General features: G+C 43.2%; 1 protein-coding gene across 1 annotated transcript in view; it reads right to left on the bottom strand.

Moving 5' to 3' along the window:
• The window catches only part of LOC132852842 (serine protease HTRA1A-like), a 17,864-nt gene extending 9,996 nt beyond the window's left edge, over positions 1-7,868 (bottom strand). Inside the window, exons 1-2 of the mRNA XM_060880310.1 lie at positions 7,344-7,868; positions 2,583-2,682 (exon numbers count right to left, since the gene is read on the bottom strand). Of these exons, the coding sequence (XP_060736293.1) occupies positions 2,583-2,682; positions 7,344-7,860 (617 nt within the window). The 5' untranslated portion in view covers positions 7,861-7,868. The remainder of the gene's footprint in view (positions 1-2,582; positions 2,683-7,343) is intronic.
• Positions 7,869-13,747: the final 5,879 nt, after the last annotated feature.

Genomic DNA, 13,747 nt, shown 5'->3' with positions numbered 1-13,747 from the left:
GTAGTGTATCAGGTTTGTGTTTTATATTACAGATGTATCTCAGTCTACCTCAGTTTTATTTATGTTCACAAAACACTGCACACATTTTAAAACACTTTATTCACCAGAAGGTGAACAGCTAGTGAACTTCCTAGCACTAAACTTGCACTAAATTCTCAGGTTTCTCTATGTTTATATTTAACACTTTGCACTATTTTATTACACTTTATTAAGCATTTCTTACATTTTCTTTCATTTCGCACCTTAAATGTTAAGAGATAACAGTTAAGTGTTCATTGTGACTTTAGACTCATGTTTACATTATAATTATGTGAGTTTTCCTGCTTGTTGACATTTCTGTCTTAATAACTGAGGGGATTACGATCAGAGGAAGGTTAAGTTTAAAATAAAAAGGTTTAAATGTAATAGATTTTTCTCCTGGTCCTTATTTTAAATGGGTCATAAAAAATATCAATAATTATCGATATCGACCGATATGTAACACTGATATCGTGATACAGTTTTCAGCCGTATCGCCCAGCTTAGTTGGAATTGGATTCTTTGTTGCTACAGGAAGTCAGTGCACTGACCTCAGTGACATGAGAGAACTTTCATTCATTCATCTTCTACCGCTTATCTGAACTACCTCGGGTCACGGGGAGCCTGTGTCTATCTCAGGCGTCATCGGGCATCAAGGCAGGATACACCCTGGACGGAGTGCCAACCCATCACAGGGCACACACACACACACACACTCTCATTCACTCACACAATCACACACCACGGACAATTTTCCAGAGATGCCAATCAACCTACCATGCATGTCTTTGGACCGGGGGAGGAAACCGGAGTACCCGGAGGAAACCCCCGAGACACGGGAAGAACATGCAAACTCCATCGAATCGAACCCCGACCCTGGAGGTGTGAGGCGAATGTGCTAACCACTAAGCCACCGTGACCCCCTGTCATGAGAGAACTTCAGGATCTATAAGTGAGTTAGACTGGAGGCCAGCATGGAAGCAGTGAAGTCTGAGAATGAGTGGAACGTGTAGAAGCAGTCCAAAAAATTCTGAATATTTTTCTGGGGTTGTGAAGAAGAAAACGTTTGCAGAATCCTGTAGAATCTCAAATTCCATTGTTGTTCCATTGAAGCCTCCTTAGAAGACCTTTAGACCTTTAACTTCTGGGAGCTTTGGGCCCTACATGGAAGACATGTATCAAGACTGTTGTCTGTCCTGACACTCAGGTGGTGGAATGAACTTCTGTCTTAACAGCTGAGTCTGTGGCTTTCTTCAAATAAGATTTTATCGAGTTTTATCTCTTTACCAAACACTTGGTTAAGTACTGTACTTTCCCCACAACAGGGACTTTAGACAGGTAACATTTTAGTTCCACGTGTAGTGAAGTAGAATAAAGATGTGTTCTTAAATTATCGCTCTGAAATCGAGTGTCTGGTAATTGACGTAAATGTAAATGCTAGCGCACTCTATTGGACCTTCAGCCATGACTTGATGAACTTAATGAACAGTTCTGGTCATTTTTACTATATTATGGATCTCTTCTGGACCTTTGGATCCTACTCGGTAGCAAACCCTTCTGAACCCCTTGGACCATATCTGATAGTCAATGCTTCTGAGATGTACTGTGCTACTGTGTATGGAAACGTTTTAGGCCGTTGGTCCCTTCTACCCAATAGCGATCTCTACTGAGGCATTCGGACGTAACGTTCAGAAAAAAAGTTTCAAAGTTCAAGTATCAAACTTCTATTAAGGGATTAATTTCAGGGAGACGTTAATGCTGAGACTTTGGTTCTCTGGTCAGTCAAGTACTTAAACTTGTGGCTTAAGGGCAGAAAAAGTGCAGAACCAGGTTTGATAATTCAGTCTTCAGGAAGTTATGGGTCGGTTTTTGGCTTTGAAGACGAGCAGCAGCGTCGTGACAGGAAGCCACTTGAAGGGAATGTAACAATTTTATGTATGAGAACATGGAAAAGATGAAAACGAGTAATTCAGCTGAATTCTGGATCTCCTTCAGGAAACGTACAGTATAGCTCAGAAGACCCATCTCCGGATGACAAGATGAAATGACCAGATTATCTTGTTGTGAAAAAGAATTCTGCAGAGATGTCAGTTTAGAAATATGTCTACACCAAGACTGAGTCAGAGGTCACTTGGTGTGATTCAACAGTTCTCCAAGGAGACCACAAGATGATGAGGTCTAAGGTGGGGCTGCATCCACAAATATATATATATACTGTATATGTAGATCAGCTCAGTTTTGCTTGGATTTATTTATAGTTAAGGTTAAGTTAAGATGCAATCTATGACAAGATGTCTTCCAAACATGCTGAGATAAGTGCAGTTATGGAAATGAGAAGAAAGGAGATGATGAGTCATCAGAATTACAGTGGGATGAAAATCCACCTACAAATATGATTTCATTGAGACAGAGACGCCACACGTTTATGTCTAAATGAGATTTTCTGCCTTCTTTCACAGTTAATTACTGTGTTTAAAGAATAACTCCACATGGTTTTAATGGATGACAACAATGTGTAAAACATACACACACACACACACACACACACACACACACACACTTACTTGCGGTAGAGTTCAATATGAACGACAGCAGGTGCGATTTTCTCCACCACGTCAGCGATGAAGTTGTATTTATATCTCAGACTGGTTGGCTTTTCCTGAACTACAGTAGAGAAACACACACACACACACACACACACACACACACACACACACACACACACACAAATGTCAAGTCCCTGAAAATTACAATGGCATCATGTGAAGAGGAAAAAACGTCAGGCTGGTCATTTCATTTCTCTTTATTTATGTCCATCTCAGAAAGGCTTCATTTACAGTTTAGTAGAAAAAAAATCTAAAAAGAGAACAGTTAAATAAAGCAAACAAAAAGGAATCAAAACATTTATAAGTCTTTAAGTGAGTGTTTTGGCTAAAGTAGTTTGTCACTGTGTTACAATATAGCATTTCCCCTAACTACTAAATGGTGCATATCACAAGTGTGTAAGGACGTGCAGAAGTATGTTGGGGTGTGAGAGTGTGTAAAAGTAGTGTAGGAATGTATACGGGAGTGTGTAATGGAGAGTAGAAGTGTATAAAGTGTATAGAGTGAAACATGGAGTGTATAGGGTAACGTGTATAGGAGAGTGTAGGAGTGTATAAGGGAGTGTAGGAGTGTATAAGGGAGTGTAGGAGTGTATAAGGAAGTGTATGGGGGGTGTATAGGGGAGTGTAGGAGTGTATAAGGGAGTGTATAGGGGTGTAGGAGTGTATAAGGGAGTGTATAGGAGAGTGTAGGAGTGTATAGGGGGTGTATAGGGGAGTGTAGGAGTGTATAAGGGAGTGTATAGGGGAGTGTAGGAGTGTATACGGAAGTGTATAAGGGAGTGTATAGGAGAGTGTAGGAGTGTATAAGGGAGTGTACAGGGGAGTGTATAGGGGAGTGTAGGAGTGTATAAGGGAGTGTGTAGGAGAGTGTAGGAGTGTATAAGGGAGTGTATAGGGGAGTGTATGAGTGTATAGGGGAGTGTAGGAGTGTACAAGGGAGTGTATAGGGGTGTAGGAGTGTACAAGGGAGTGTATAGGGGTGTAGGAGTGTATAAGGGAGTGTATAGGGGAGTGTAGGAGTGTATAAGGGAGTGTATAGGAGAGTGTAGGAGTGTATAAGGGAGTGTATAGGGGAGTGTAGGAGTGTATAGGGGAGTGTATAAGGGGGTGTAGGAGTGTATAAGGGAGTGTATAGGGGAGTGTATAGGGGAGTGTATAGGGGAGTGTATAGGGGAGTGTATAGGGGAGTGTAGGAGTGTATAAGGGAGTGTATAGGAGAGTGTAGGAGTGTATAAGGGAGTGTATAGGAGAGTGTAGGAGTGTATAAGGGAGTGTATAGGAGAGTGTAGGAGTGTATAAGGGAGTGTATAGGAGAGTGTAGGAGTGTATAAGGGAGTGTCGGAGTGTATAAGGGAGTGTATAGGAGAGTGTAGGAGTGTATAAGGGAGTGTATAAGGGAGTGTATAGTGGAGTGTAGGAGTGTATAAGGGAGTGTCGGAGTGTATAAGGGAGTGTATAGGGGAGTGTAGGAGTGTATAGGAGAGTGTAGGAGTGTATAAGGGAGTGTATAGGAGAGTGTAGGAGTGTATAAGGGAGTGTATAAGGGAGTGTCGGAGTGTATAAGGGAGTGTATAAGGGAGTGTCGGAGTGTATAAGGGAGTGTATAGTGGAGTGTAGGAGTGTATAAGGGAGTGTCGGAGTGTATAAGGGAGTGTAGGAGTGTATAGGAGAGTGTAGGAGTGTATAAGGGAGTGTATAGTGGAGTGTAGGAGTGTATAAGGGAGTGTATAGGGGAGTGTAGGAGTGTATAGGAGAGTGTAGGAGTGTATAAGGGAGTGTATAAGGGAGTGTAATAGTGTATAAGGGAGTGTATAAGGGAGTGTAAGAGTGTATACGGGAGTGTATAAGGGAGTTTAGGAGTGTATAAGGGAGTGTATAGGAGAGTTTAGGAGTGTATAAGGGAGTGTATAAGGGAGTGTAGGAGTGTATAAGGGAGTGTATAGGGGAGTGTAGGAGTGTATAAGGGAGTGTATAGGGGAGTGTAGGAGTGTATAAGGGAGTGTGTAAGGGAGTTTAGGAGTGTATAAGGGAGTGTATAGGGGAGTGTAGGAGTGTATAAGGGAGTGTAGGAGTGTATATGGGAGTGTATAAGGGAGTTTAGGAGTGTATAGAGGACTGTAAAGGGAGTGTAGGAGTGTATAGGGCAGTGTGTAAAGGAGTGTAGGAGTGTATAAGGCAGTGTGTAAAGGAGTGTAGGAGTGTATAGGGCAGTGTGTAAAGGAGTGTAGGAGTGTATAGGGCAGTGTGTAAAGGAGTGTAGGAGTGTATAGGGCAGTGTGTAAAGGAGTGTAGGAGTGTATAGGGCAGTGTGTAAAGGAGTGTAGGAGTGTATAGGGCAGTGTGTAAAGGAGTGTAGGAGTGTATAGGGCAGTGTGTAAAGGAGTGTAGGAGTGTATAGGGCAGTGTGTAAAGGAGTGTAGGAGTGTATAGGGCAGTGTGTAAAGGAGTGTAGGAGTGATTCCCTGATTTTCCCTTTATCTGCCTATATCTCCGTGTTCCTCTGCTGCCCTGTCTCTGTCTCTCTCTCTACCCTCTATTTCATACACACACACACACACACACACACACACACACACACACACACACACACACACACACACACACACACTTTTCTGCCGTCTGCTCACTCAGGCGTGTCTGGAAATCTTCTCTCTCTCCTGCTCTGTAATTTACGCTAATTTTCAGAAAGTGAGGTGCACGTGTCATTCAGTCTGAAACAAACCGCACTGTTGATTATCGCTGCTCATAAACATTCCTCACTCTCAGCCTGTCACCTTGTTTACACCATAGTGTGTGTGTGTGTGTGTGTGTGTGTCTGCGTGTGTGTGTGTGTGTGTGTGTGTGTGTGCATGTGCTGATCTGTAGTTTCTCACTGATGCTGCCTAATTACAGAGGATCACAGGTGGAAAAAGTGCGCAGCAGCCAGAGGAAAGTGTGCAGTGAAATGAAATGAACTGTGAAGGGTTTGGTTTAGACTGAGAGAATAAACAGATGAATGAAAGACAGATGGTGATGAAAGAGAGAGAGAGAGAGAGAGAGAGATCAGACAGAGATCCTGAGTTACCTGAGACTGAGAGTAAATATGGATTTGAAGTTCTATATAACGTACATCTATAATCACCAAATCCTGGAACTCTGGTTCTGATTTTCTGATTCGGTTCTCCAGAGAACCTTTACATGAAGATGACAAAGAACAAGAACAACGACAAGAAGAACCCTCCAATGTGGCTGAATTGTTACATCCGATGTTAGAGTAGCCACCATCCACAGTCAGTAAAGCGTTCTTTATAAAGAGCTTTTCTTGTACTTAGAGCTATACCTTAAAGGGAAACACTTGGTTTTTGGTTACAAATTCTCCCGGAAAGGACAACCATGTGGACAAAAAAGGGTTCTACGTAGAACTTTACTAGAACTTCTTGGAAACATCTTTGAGGTAACATTCTGTTGTATGTAAGTAACTCTACATCCCTACAACAGTGTTTCACTATCAGAGATGTTTCCAAGTAGAAAAATCAGAGAAATCATCAGAAAGCTAATAAACGTGTTCCATGTAGAACCCAGAGTGTTTGTTCTGTCAGAGATTGGGTTGTAGACGAAACACATGAAAAGACTCTTTGCAGAACCATTCGGTGATTCAGTATCAACAATGTTTACATTTTTTTTAAGCGATCTAATTTTATTTTAATGGTGGTTTTAAAACATAACTCCAAACCCATGACATCACCATGTTTCTGTTTCAGAACCTGCTCTTTTGTGGTGGAAAAAATGCAGAACGTGGAACATTGCTGTTGCAAAAGAACTTAGAGACAAGGAACTTCATTTCAGATTTTCTCCATTAAACAGAGACGTAAAAATACTTTAGACTGTTTAATAAAGGTTTAATGTTAAACTCATTATCTTATTATCTCTCTCTCTCTCTCTCTCTCTCTCTCCATCTAATCACCTGTCTCTCATCATGTCTATTTGTCTCTCTCCCTGTCTGTCTGTCAAACTCCCCATTTCTGTATCTACTTGTCTGTCTCACTCTACTTGTCTGTCTGTCAGCGTGTGTTTTTGTCATGTACCTGTACCTCTTTCTCCCTGTCTGTCAAAGTGACGTGACATACGGCTAAGTACGGTGACCCATACTCAGAATTTGTTCTCTGCATTTAACCCATCTAAAATGCACACACACACACACACACAGCAGTGAACACACACACACCGTGAACACACACCCGGAGCAGTGGGCAGCCATTTATGCTGCGGCGCCCGGGGAGCAGTTGGGGGGGTTCGGTGCCTTGCTCAAGGGCACCTCTGTCGTGGCCGGCCCGAGACTCGAACCCACAACCTTAGGTTTAGGAGTCAAACTCTCTAACCATTAGGCCACGACTTCCACCTTTGCTGTCTTTCTCTCCCTGTCTGTCTGTCCGTATTTTACAATATCGGTTTCCTCCTGTCTCCCTGATTTCCTGTCTCTCTTTCTGTTGCTTTATTTCCTGTCTCTCATCCTTGCTCTCTCTCTCTCTCTCTCTCTCTCACACACACACACACACACACACTCACACACACACACACACACAGTGACAGAAGATGACATAAAGAGAAAGAAAGTGAACTCAATAAAACATAAGGAATGATAAAGACATACTGGCAGAAAAAAGCAAGAGAAATATGTGCCTCATCAGCATTTTACACACACACACACACACACACACACACACACACACCGCATCTCACCTTCTCCGCACGCTCCTTTGTGCACAAGCAGCACTGGGGACTGTTGTAGCTCCTGCGCGCGCTCACTGGCCCGTTTCAGTTCGCACGCGCTCCGGTACGAGACTCCGTCACTACCGCACACCGGCTCCTCGCTCGCGCAAACACACAATGCTGTTCGCGTTCTTCGCCGGATCACGACTGGTAAGGATGATGATGAGGTTATAGAAGATGGTGGTAGTGATGATGATGACTCGACGCACCGGAGACCGCGCGCGCACACCGGATCGCCGAGCCGCCTCGCGCCCCCGGTTAACGCACACGCCTCGCCCTCGCCGGATGCGCACACCGCGCAGCAGCCGCACGCGTCGAGCGCGAGCTCCGTGGCGCATCGCGCGGGCAGCGCAGGACAGCGAGACTTGTCACAACGCGCGGGACATGCACCGATCAGCGCGCGCTTACCGATCCGCGCGTTCACCGGACAAACAAGAACTACAGAGCTTAGACACAGCAGCACGGAGCTGAGCACGAGCGACTCCATCACACACACTCACGTGCGCACACACTGTTGAGCGAACAGAAGAAGAGGAGCGTGTTAGTCGGTGTTTTACCGGATGACCACGCCCCTTTTAACTTTTCTGACCAATCAGAGCGCATCCATCACTCACACGCCATATGACTTTAGAATGACAATCAGATACACGTTTAAAAAAACCTACAAGTTCTACAAGCTCCCTCTTCTGAGATCTTGAGGACTAAGAACTTTTAGTCCTCACTCTCTGAGGTCTACAAAACCCTAATGGCCCCATTTTGAGTTCTACACGCTCACATCTGCAAACGTGTGGTCTACAAGCTCCTTCTCCTGCAAATGTGTGGTCTACAAGCTCCTTCTCCTACAAACATGTGGTCTACAAGCTCCTTCTCCTGCAAACGTGTGGTCTACAAGCTCCTTCTCCTACAAACGTGTGGTCTACAAGCTCCTTCTCCTACAAACATGTGGTCTACAAGCTCCTTCTCCTACAAATGTGTGGTCTACAAGCTCCTTCTCCTACAAATGTGTGGTCTACAAGCTCCTTCTCCTAAAAACGTGTGGTCTACAAGCTCCTTCTCCTGCAAATGTGTGGTCTACAAGCTCCTTCTCCTGCAAACGTATGGTCTACAAGCTCATTCTCCTACAAACGTGTGGTCTACAAGCTCCTTCTCCTACAAACGTGTGGTCTACAAGCTCCTTCTCCTAAAACGTGTGGTCTACAAGCTCCTTCTACAAACGTGTGGTCTACAAGCTCCTTCTCCTACAAACGTGTGGTCTACAAGCTCCTTCTCCTACAAACGTGTGGTCTACAAGCTCCTCCTCCTGCCATTCCTAAGTTTACAAGATCCTGCTAATATTAATCTAAATTCTAGAAGGTGTATCCTTCAGCTTGTGAATCCACAAGCTGCTTCTCCTACCATTTGGAGATTTTAAACATTAAACTTGCATTCTGACGCCTAAAAGGTTCTAGTATCCTGAAGTCTGCAAGTCTACAAGCTCCTTCTCCTGCAAACGTGTGGTCTACAAGCTCCTCTGCAAACGTGTGGTCTACAAGCTCCTCTGCAAACGTGTGGTCTACAAGCTCCTCCTACTATCCTGAAGTCTGCAAGTTGTGAATAGAAATGTTAGGAGTGAAGTAACTGCCATATCACATGTAACTACCATACAACGTCCACCTGGTTATCCTTATTTGACGATAAAGAAACAGAGTGAAATTAATGCAGCAAAAAGACAGAAACGAAACCAAAGACAAGAAAGACAGAGAGCAAGGAAAAAGGAAGCTGTGGAAAATAAACTAAAAGAAATGGGTAGATTGTTATATGACATAAAGAAATTGAATATATCTGATTAAAACTGTGAAGAAAAGGACCTACAATAGAAGGAACCTGAGTCAACCCAAAGAGGAACAGACACTGTACCTAGACAGTTGGATCAAGACCCATCATCTTGCAGAAAGAAGACTATAGAATTGTTATAAGTTTCATTTACTTTTTATATGAATTTATGTAACCATTGTGTGATTAAGAAATGATATAATGTTTTTAGATACTAAGACAGAAAGTAACAATGGAAGCTTAAAAAAGAAATCACGAGTTCTGTGTCAGCAGCCACATTGGAAAAAATCAGATTTGGGTCTGATTCAGGACCACATATGGAAGTGGTCTGAATCTGATTTGAAAAAATCAGATCTGGGCCAGATTTGAGTGTTCACACTACTCCTGAAGAAGTCTGACCTGGTCACATGACCCCAAAAAAAATCAGATTTGGGCCACTTTTACCTGCAGTGTGAACGGGGCTTTAGTGCACTTCAGTTCTCACCATAGTGTTTGCAGCCTGTAAGTCCGCCGCCCTCTGGTGGATTATTTGGGTACTGACACTTTAACACTTACTCAGAGTGTAGAAAATGTCATCACTATTCCCAAAGTAACCGATTAACTATATTACTAAAATATAAAGTATTGCAAATATTACAATGTTGGAAAACAATAATCGCTGCTCAGGTACGTGTTCAGTCTCTTGTCATGTCAACACTGGACTACTGCAGCTCTCTCTATCAGGTCTACATATGAACACAATTCATCCTCTGTAAATGATCCATAATGCAGCTGTGTGACTTGTCTTCAACCTGCCTAAGTTCTCCACACCACCACACTACTGTGTTCCTCCACTGGCTCCTGTAGCTGAACACATCAGATATAAACCTCAAAGCCCTCATCACTCCTCACACTGCACCTCGTACCCTCAGATCTACAGCACTGCTCCACTGGTCCCACCATCTCTCAGGGTAAGAGGGAAGTATACAATAAGACTCTTTTCTGTTCTGGCACCGAGGTGGTGGGATGAACTTCCCCTAGAGGTCCGAACAGCTGAGTCACTGGATATCTTCAAGTGAAGACCTTCATCTTCATGAAACACTTCAGCTAGCACTTCTTTTGGAGCTACTGCTTTTACATTAGGCTTCTGTGTTAGAGACTTTATGTTGAGTAGTAACGTCTCAGCAGCTCTGACCAGACAGTATTATGTCTACTACAGCTACATGGATGTAAGCTTTCAGAGTGTGTAATAACAATTGAAGTCCTAGATATATCATGTTACAATATCACCGTAAAGCTGTGCTGTGATTTTAGATGATGGGCTCAACATGTCACTCCACTGACATCACATTAGCCAGCTGATCACCAGTGTGTCGTTCCCTAAGGTCTAAACATGATCATAGTGCAAAATCTCTAGGCTTTAGTGTTGTGGCTCCCCAGTGGTGGAAAGAGTATTCCATGAGGTGGAAGGAAAGAGCCTGTTTTTGGAGGTGGAAGGAAACCGAAGAACGTGGCAGAGAACATGCAAAACCTGAATGCTACCTGCTGCAGCACCAGGCTAGTCTGTTTTTACTATTCCCTTGTGCTCTGTTGGAAAGGATGTTGGTCCAGATGACATACCTGTGGAGGTGTGGACGTGTCTAGGAGAGACAGCAGTGGGAGTTTCTTTCTAGATTGGTCAAGAAGGTGGAGGAGTCAACCATCCAGTGTGACGGGGAGTGTGGACAAGAGGTGAAGAGGCGAGTGTAGGTTGGAGTGGGTGGAGAAATGTGTCAGGAGAGTTGTGTGTGACAGAATGAAAGGAAAGGTGTAGAAGACGGTAGTGAGAGCAGCTCCTCTGTATGTGTTAGAGACTGTAGCAGTGAGGAAAAGACATGAGGCAGAGATGGAGGTAGCAGAGATGAGGATGTTGAGGTTCTCTTCAGGAGTGACGAGGATGGACAGGATTAGGAATGAGGACATCAGAGGAACAGCTCAGGTTGGCTGTTTTGGGGACAAGGACAGAGACACTAGATTGAGACGGTTTGGACTTGTACAGAGGACGGAGATGGTTATATTGGTAGAAGGATGTTGGAGATGGAGCTGCAGGTAAGAGGACAAGAGGAAGGACAAAGAGGAGATATATGGATGTGTTAAATGAGGACATGAAGGTAACTGGTGTGAGAGTCGAGGATTGGGGTTCAAGTCCTACCATCGGCAAGTTGCCACTGTTCAACCCTTGAGCAAGACCCTTAACCCTCGATAGCACCAGGGTTCAAACAGTGTATCCTGGTCTACAATCTGCTCTGACCACAACTTCCTAAGCTGGAATATGAGGAAATGTCAGGACTCACCAGGACTTTGGCCACGTGCACCTTGTCTCTTCCTGCCCACCTCTGCACACCTGTTCCTTATGTGTTGATTGTCACGTGTATTTAACCGTGCCACATTGCCTACGGCAGCGCGAATCCTCTGATGTTGTCCTGTTGTTGTCTGTCATTGTCGTGTCTCTAGTCTGTGTCCATGTTTCGTGTTTTAAGTTATTAAATCCTGTTTCATCCCCCGTCCCTGACAGGAAAAGTATTTTACCCTGCTGTAATGTGTATGTGGTAAATAAAGCCTTCTTGTTTTTCACAAGACTCTGGATTAGAACCTTTGCTAAATAAATAAAAGTACAATGTAATGGAAAGTAAAACAGGATCATGAGTGTTAGTGAGCTGCTGAAAAGGATCAGCTTACATCCAGGTTTGTGTATTTCCTTTACACTTGCATGAAAAGGCGAGTGAACGATTTTAAGTGGACTGAAGGAATTTCTCACACCTACAGTTAAGCTCTCTGTAGTGAGAACTCTGAGAAAGAGACGAACTATCCGACACTTTCTCATGTCGTTGAACTGAACTGACCCGACACCACGTAGCCTTCTTTACCACAGAGCACACACACTGTCGGTATTTAATCTAAATTAAATATAGAGTTAGTGGCGTCCGTGGGAACAACTCAGCTTTTGTAAATGGGATTTTATTAGCAGTAGATCGTAAAAGGGCGTTTCGGAAAGACGACAACAATAATAACACACTCTATACACACAAAGGGGAAGGAGCCAAGCTTCATGGTGCTGAAGTCTACAATGGACTAAAATCTCATTTCATCTCATTCCTAAGCTTCACACACACACACACACACACACACACACACACACACACACACAGTCAGCTGTAATGTTGTAACACTGGTTCACACTTACATAAACACTTACAGTTGTTACGGTTCTGTTCTTTTTCTTGAGTTATTTGTGCTTTGGTTGGACAACATGAGCTTAATGTGCTGTCTTTTAGCTTTATTTCTGTTCCAGCACATTTTGTGGTCAGTAATACTTTTGGCTCATGTTCATCAAACCCATGATTGAGCTAAAACACTGATAAACATGACATTCACTGAGTAAGTACATCTGAATAAGTACATCTGAATAAGTACATCTGAATAAGTACATCTGAATAAGTACATCTGAGTAAGTACATCTGAATAAGTACATCTGAATAAGTACATCTCTTTTTCCCCGTCTCTCTCTCTCTCTCTCCCACTCTCTCTCTCTCTCTCTCTCTCTCTCTCTCTCTCTCTCTCTCTCTCTCTCTCTCTCGCTCTCTCTCTCTCTCTCTCTCCGTCTCTCTCCACCCATCTCTCTCTCTCTCTCTCTCTCTCTCTCTCTCTCTCTCTCTCTCTCCGTCTCTCTCCACCCATCTCTCTCTCTCTCTCTCTCTCTCTCTCTCTCTCTCTCTCTCTCTCTCTCTCTAGTGTCTGTGTTAAGTGACAATAACATGTGTTAATGTGTCACAAGATTAACTCTGGTTATTTATTAGTTATTAAATTATACCCAAGATTCGATCTGTTCTGTTCAAATCAGTTACACATTCAGCACAGTAACATGCCACAGATCCCACAAAGGAAATATTTGACTTTATGAATGTTAATTATTACACCACTAACTAATTATTACACCCCAGAGCTAACGGCTCGACCACAGCGTTCAGTAGACGCTCCACATTACTTTAGCATCTGTTCAGTATTCGATATGGGGAAGTTCATATGAATCAGACAAACAAAATGACTTCTAAACTACAGATAATAGGTGGAAATATTAAAGATCAAATAAAGACAAAAAAAGTGGTCGAAAAGACGAAGGAAGAAGAGGAATAGAAGGAGAAGGCAGTAAAGAAATTCCAGATAATGACGAGATGTGTGGATGAGCATCACAGACTAAAGTATTTATTCCACTACAACAATTCTTCAGTTCATCCTTATTGCAGTAAACCATGAGGATGAGAGTTACAGCTGCGGTCCGAATACATGCTTTTATTCTGGATTCAGGGAAAGTGTTTGCACTTGATGCTAATGGGCAATTTTTATATCCACATCCTTACATTAGTTTTGCACCAAATTTATTCAGGTGAATTTTAAATCCATTAAAGCATGGGTCACTAGTAAACAAGCCAGAGTGGGTCATGTTCTAAACAAGCCAGAGTGGGTCATGTTCTAAACAAGAAAGAGTGGGTTATGTTCTAAACAAGAAAGAGTGGGTTATGTTCTAAACAAGCCAGAGTGGGTCA

Source organism: Tachysurus vachellii, chromosome 10 (genome assembly GCF_030014155.1).
Source record: "Tachysurus vachellii isolate PV-2020 chromosome 10, HZAU_Pvac_v1, whole genome shotgun sequence".
NCBI lineage: Eukaryota > Metazoa > Chordata > Actinopteri > Siluriformes > Bagridae > Tachysurus > Tachysurus vachellii.
Note: the sequence above shows the minus strand (reverse complement) of the source record. Positions and strands in the feature narration are given on the sequence as shown.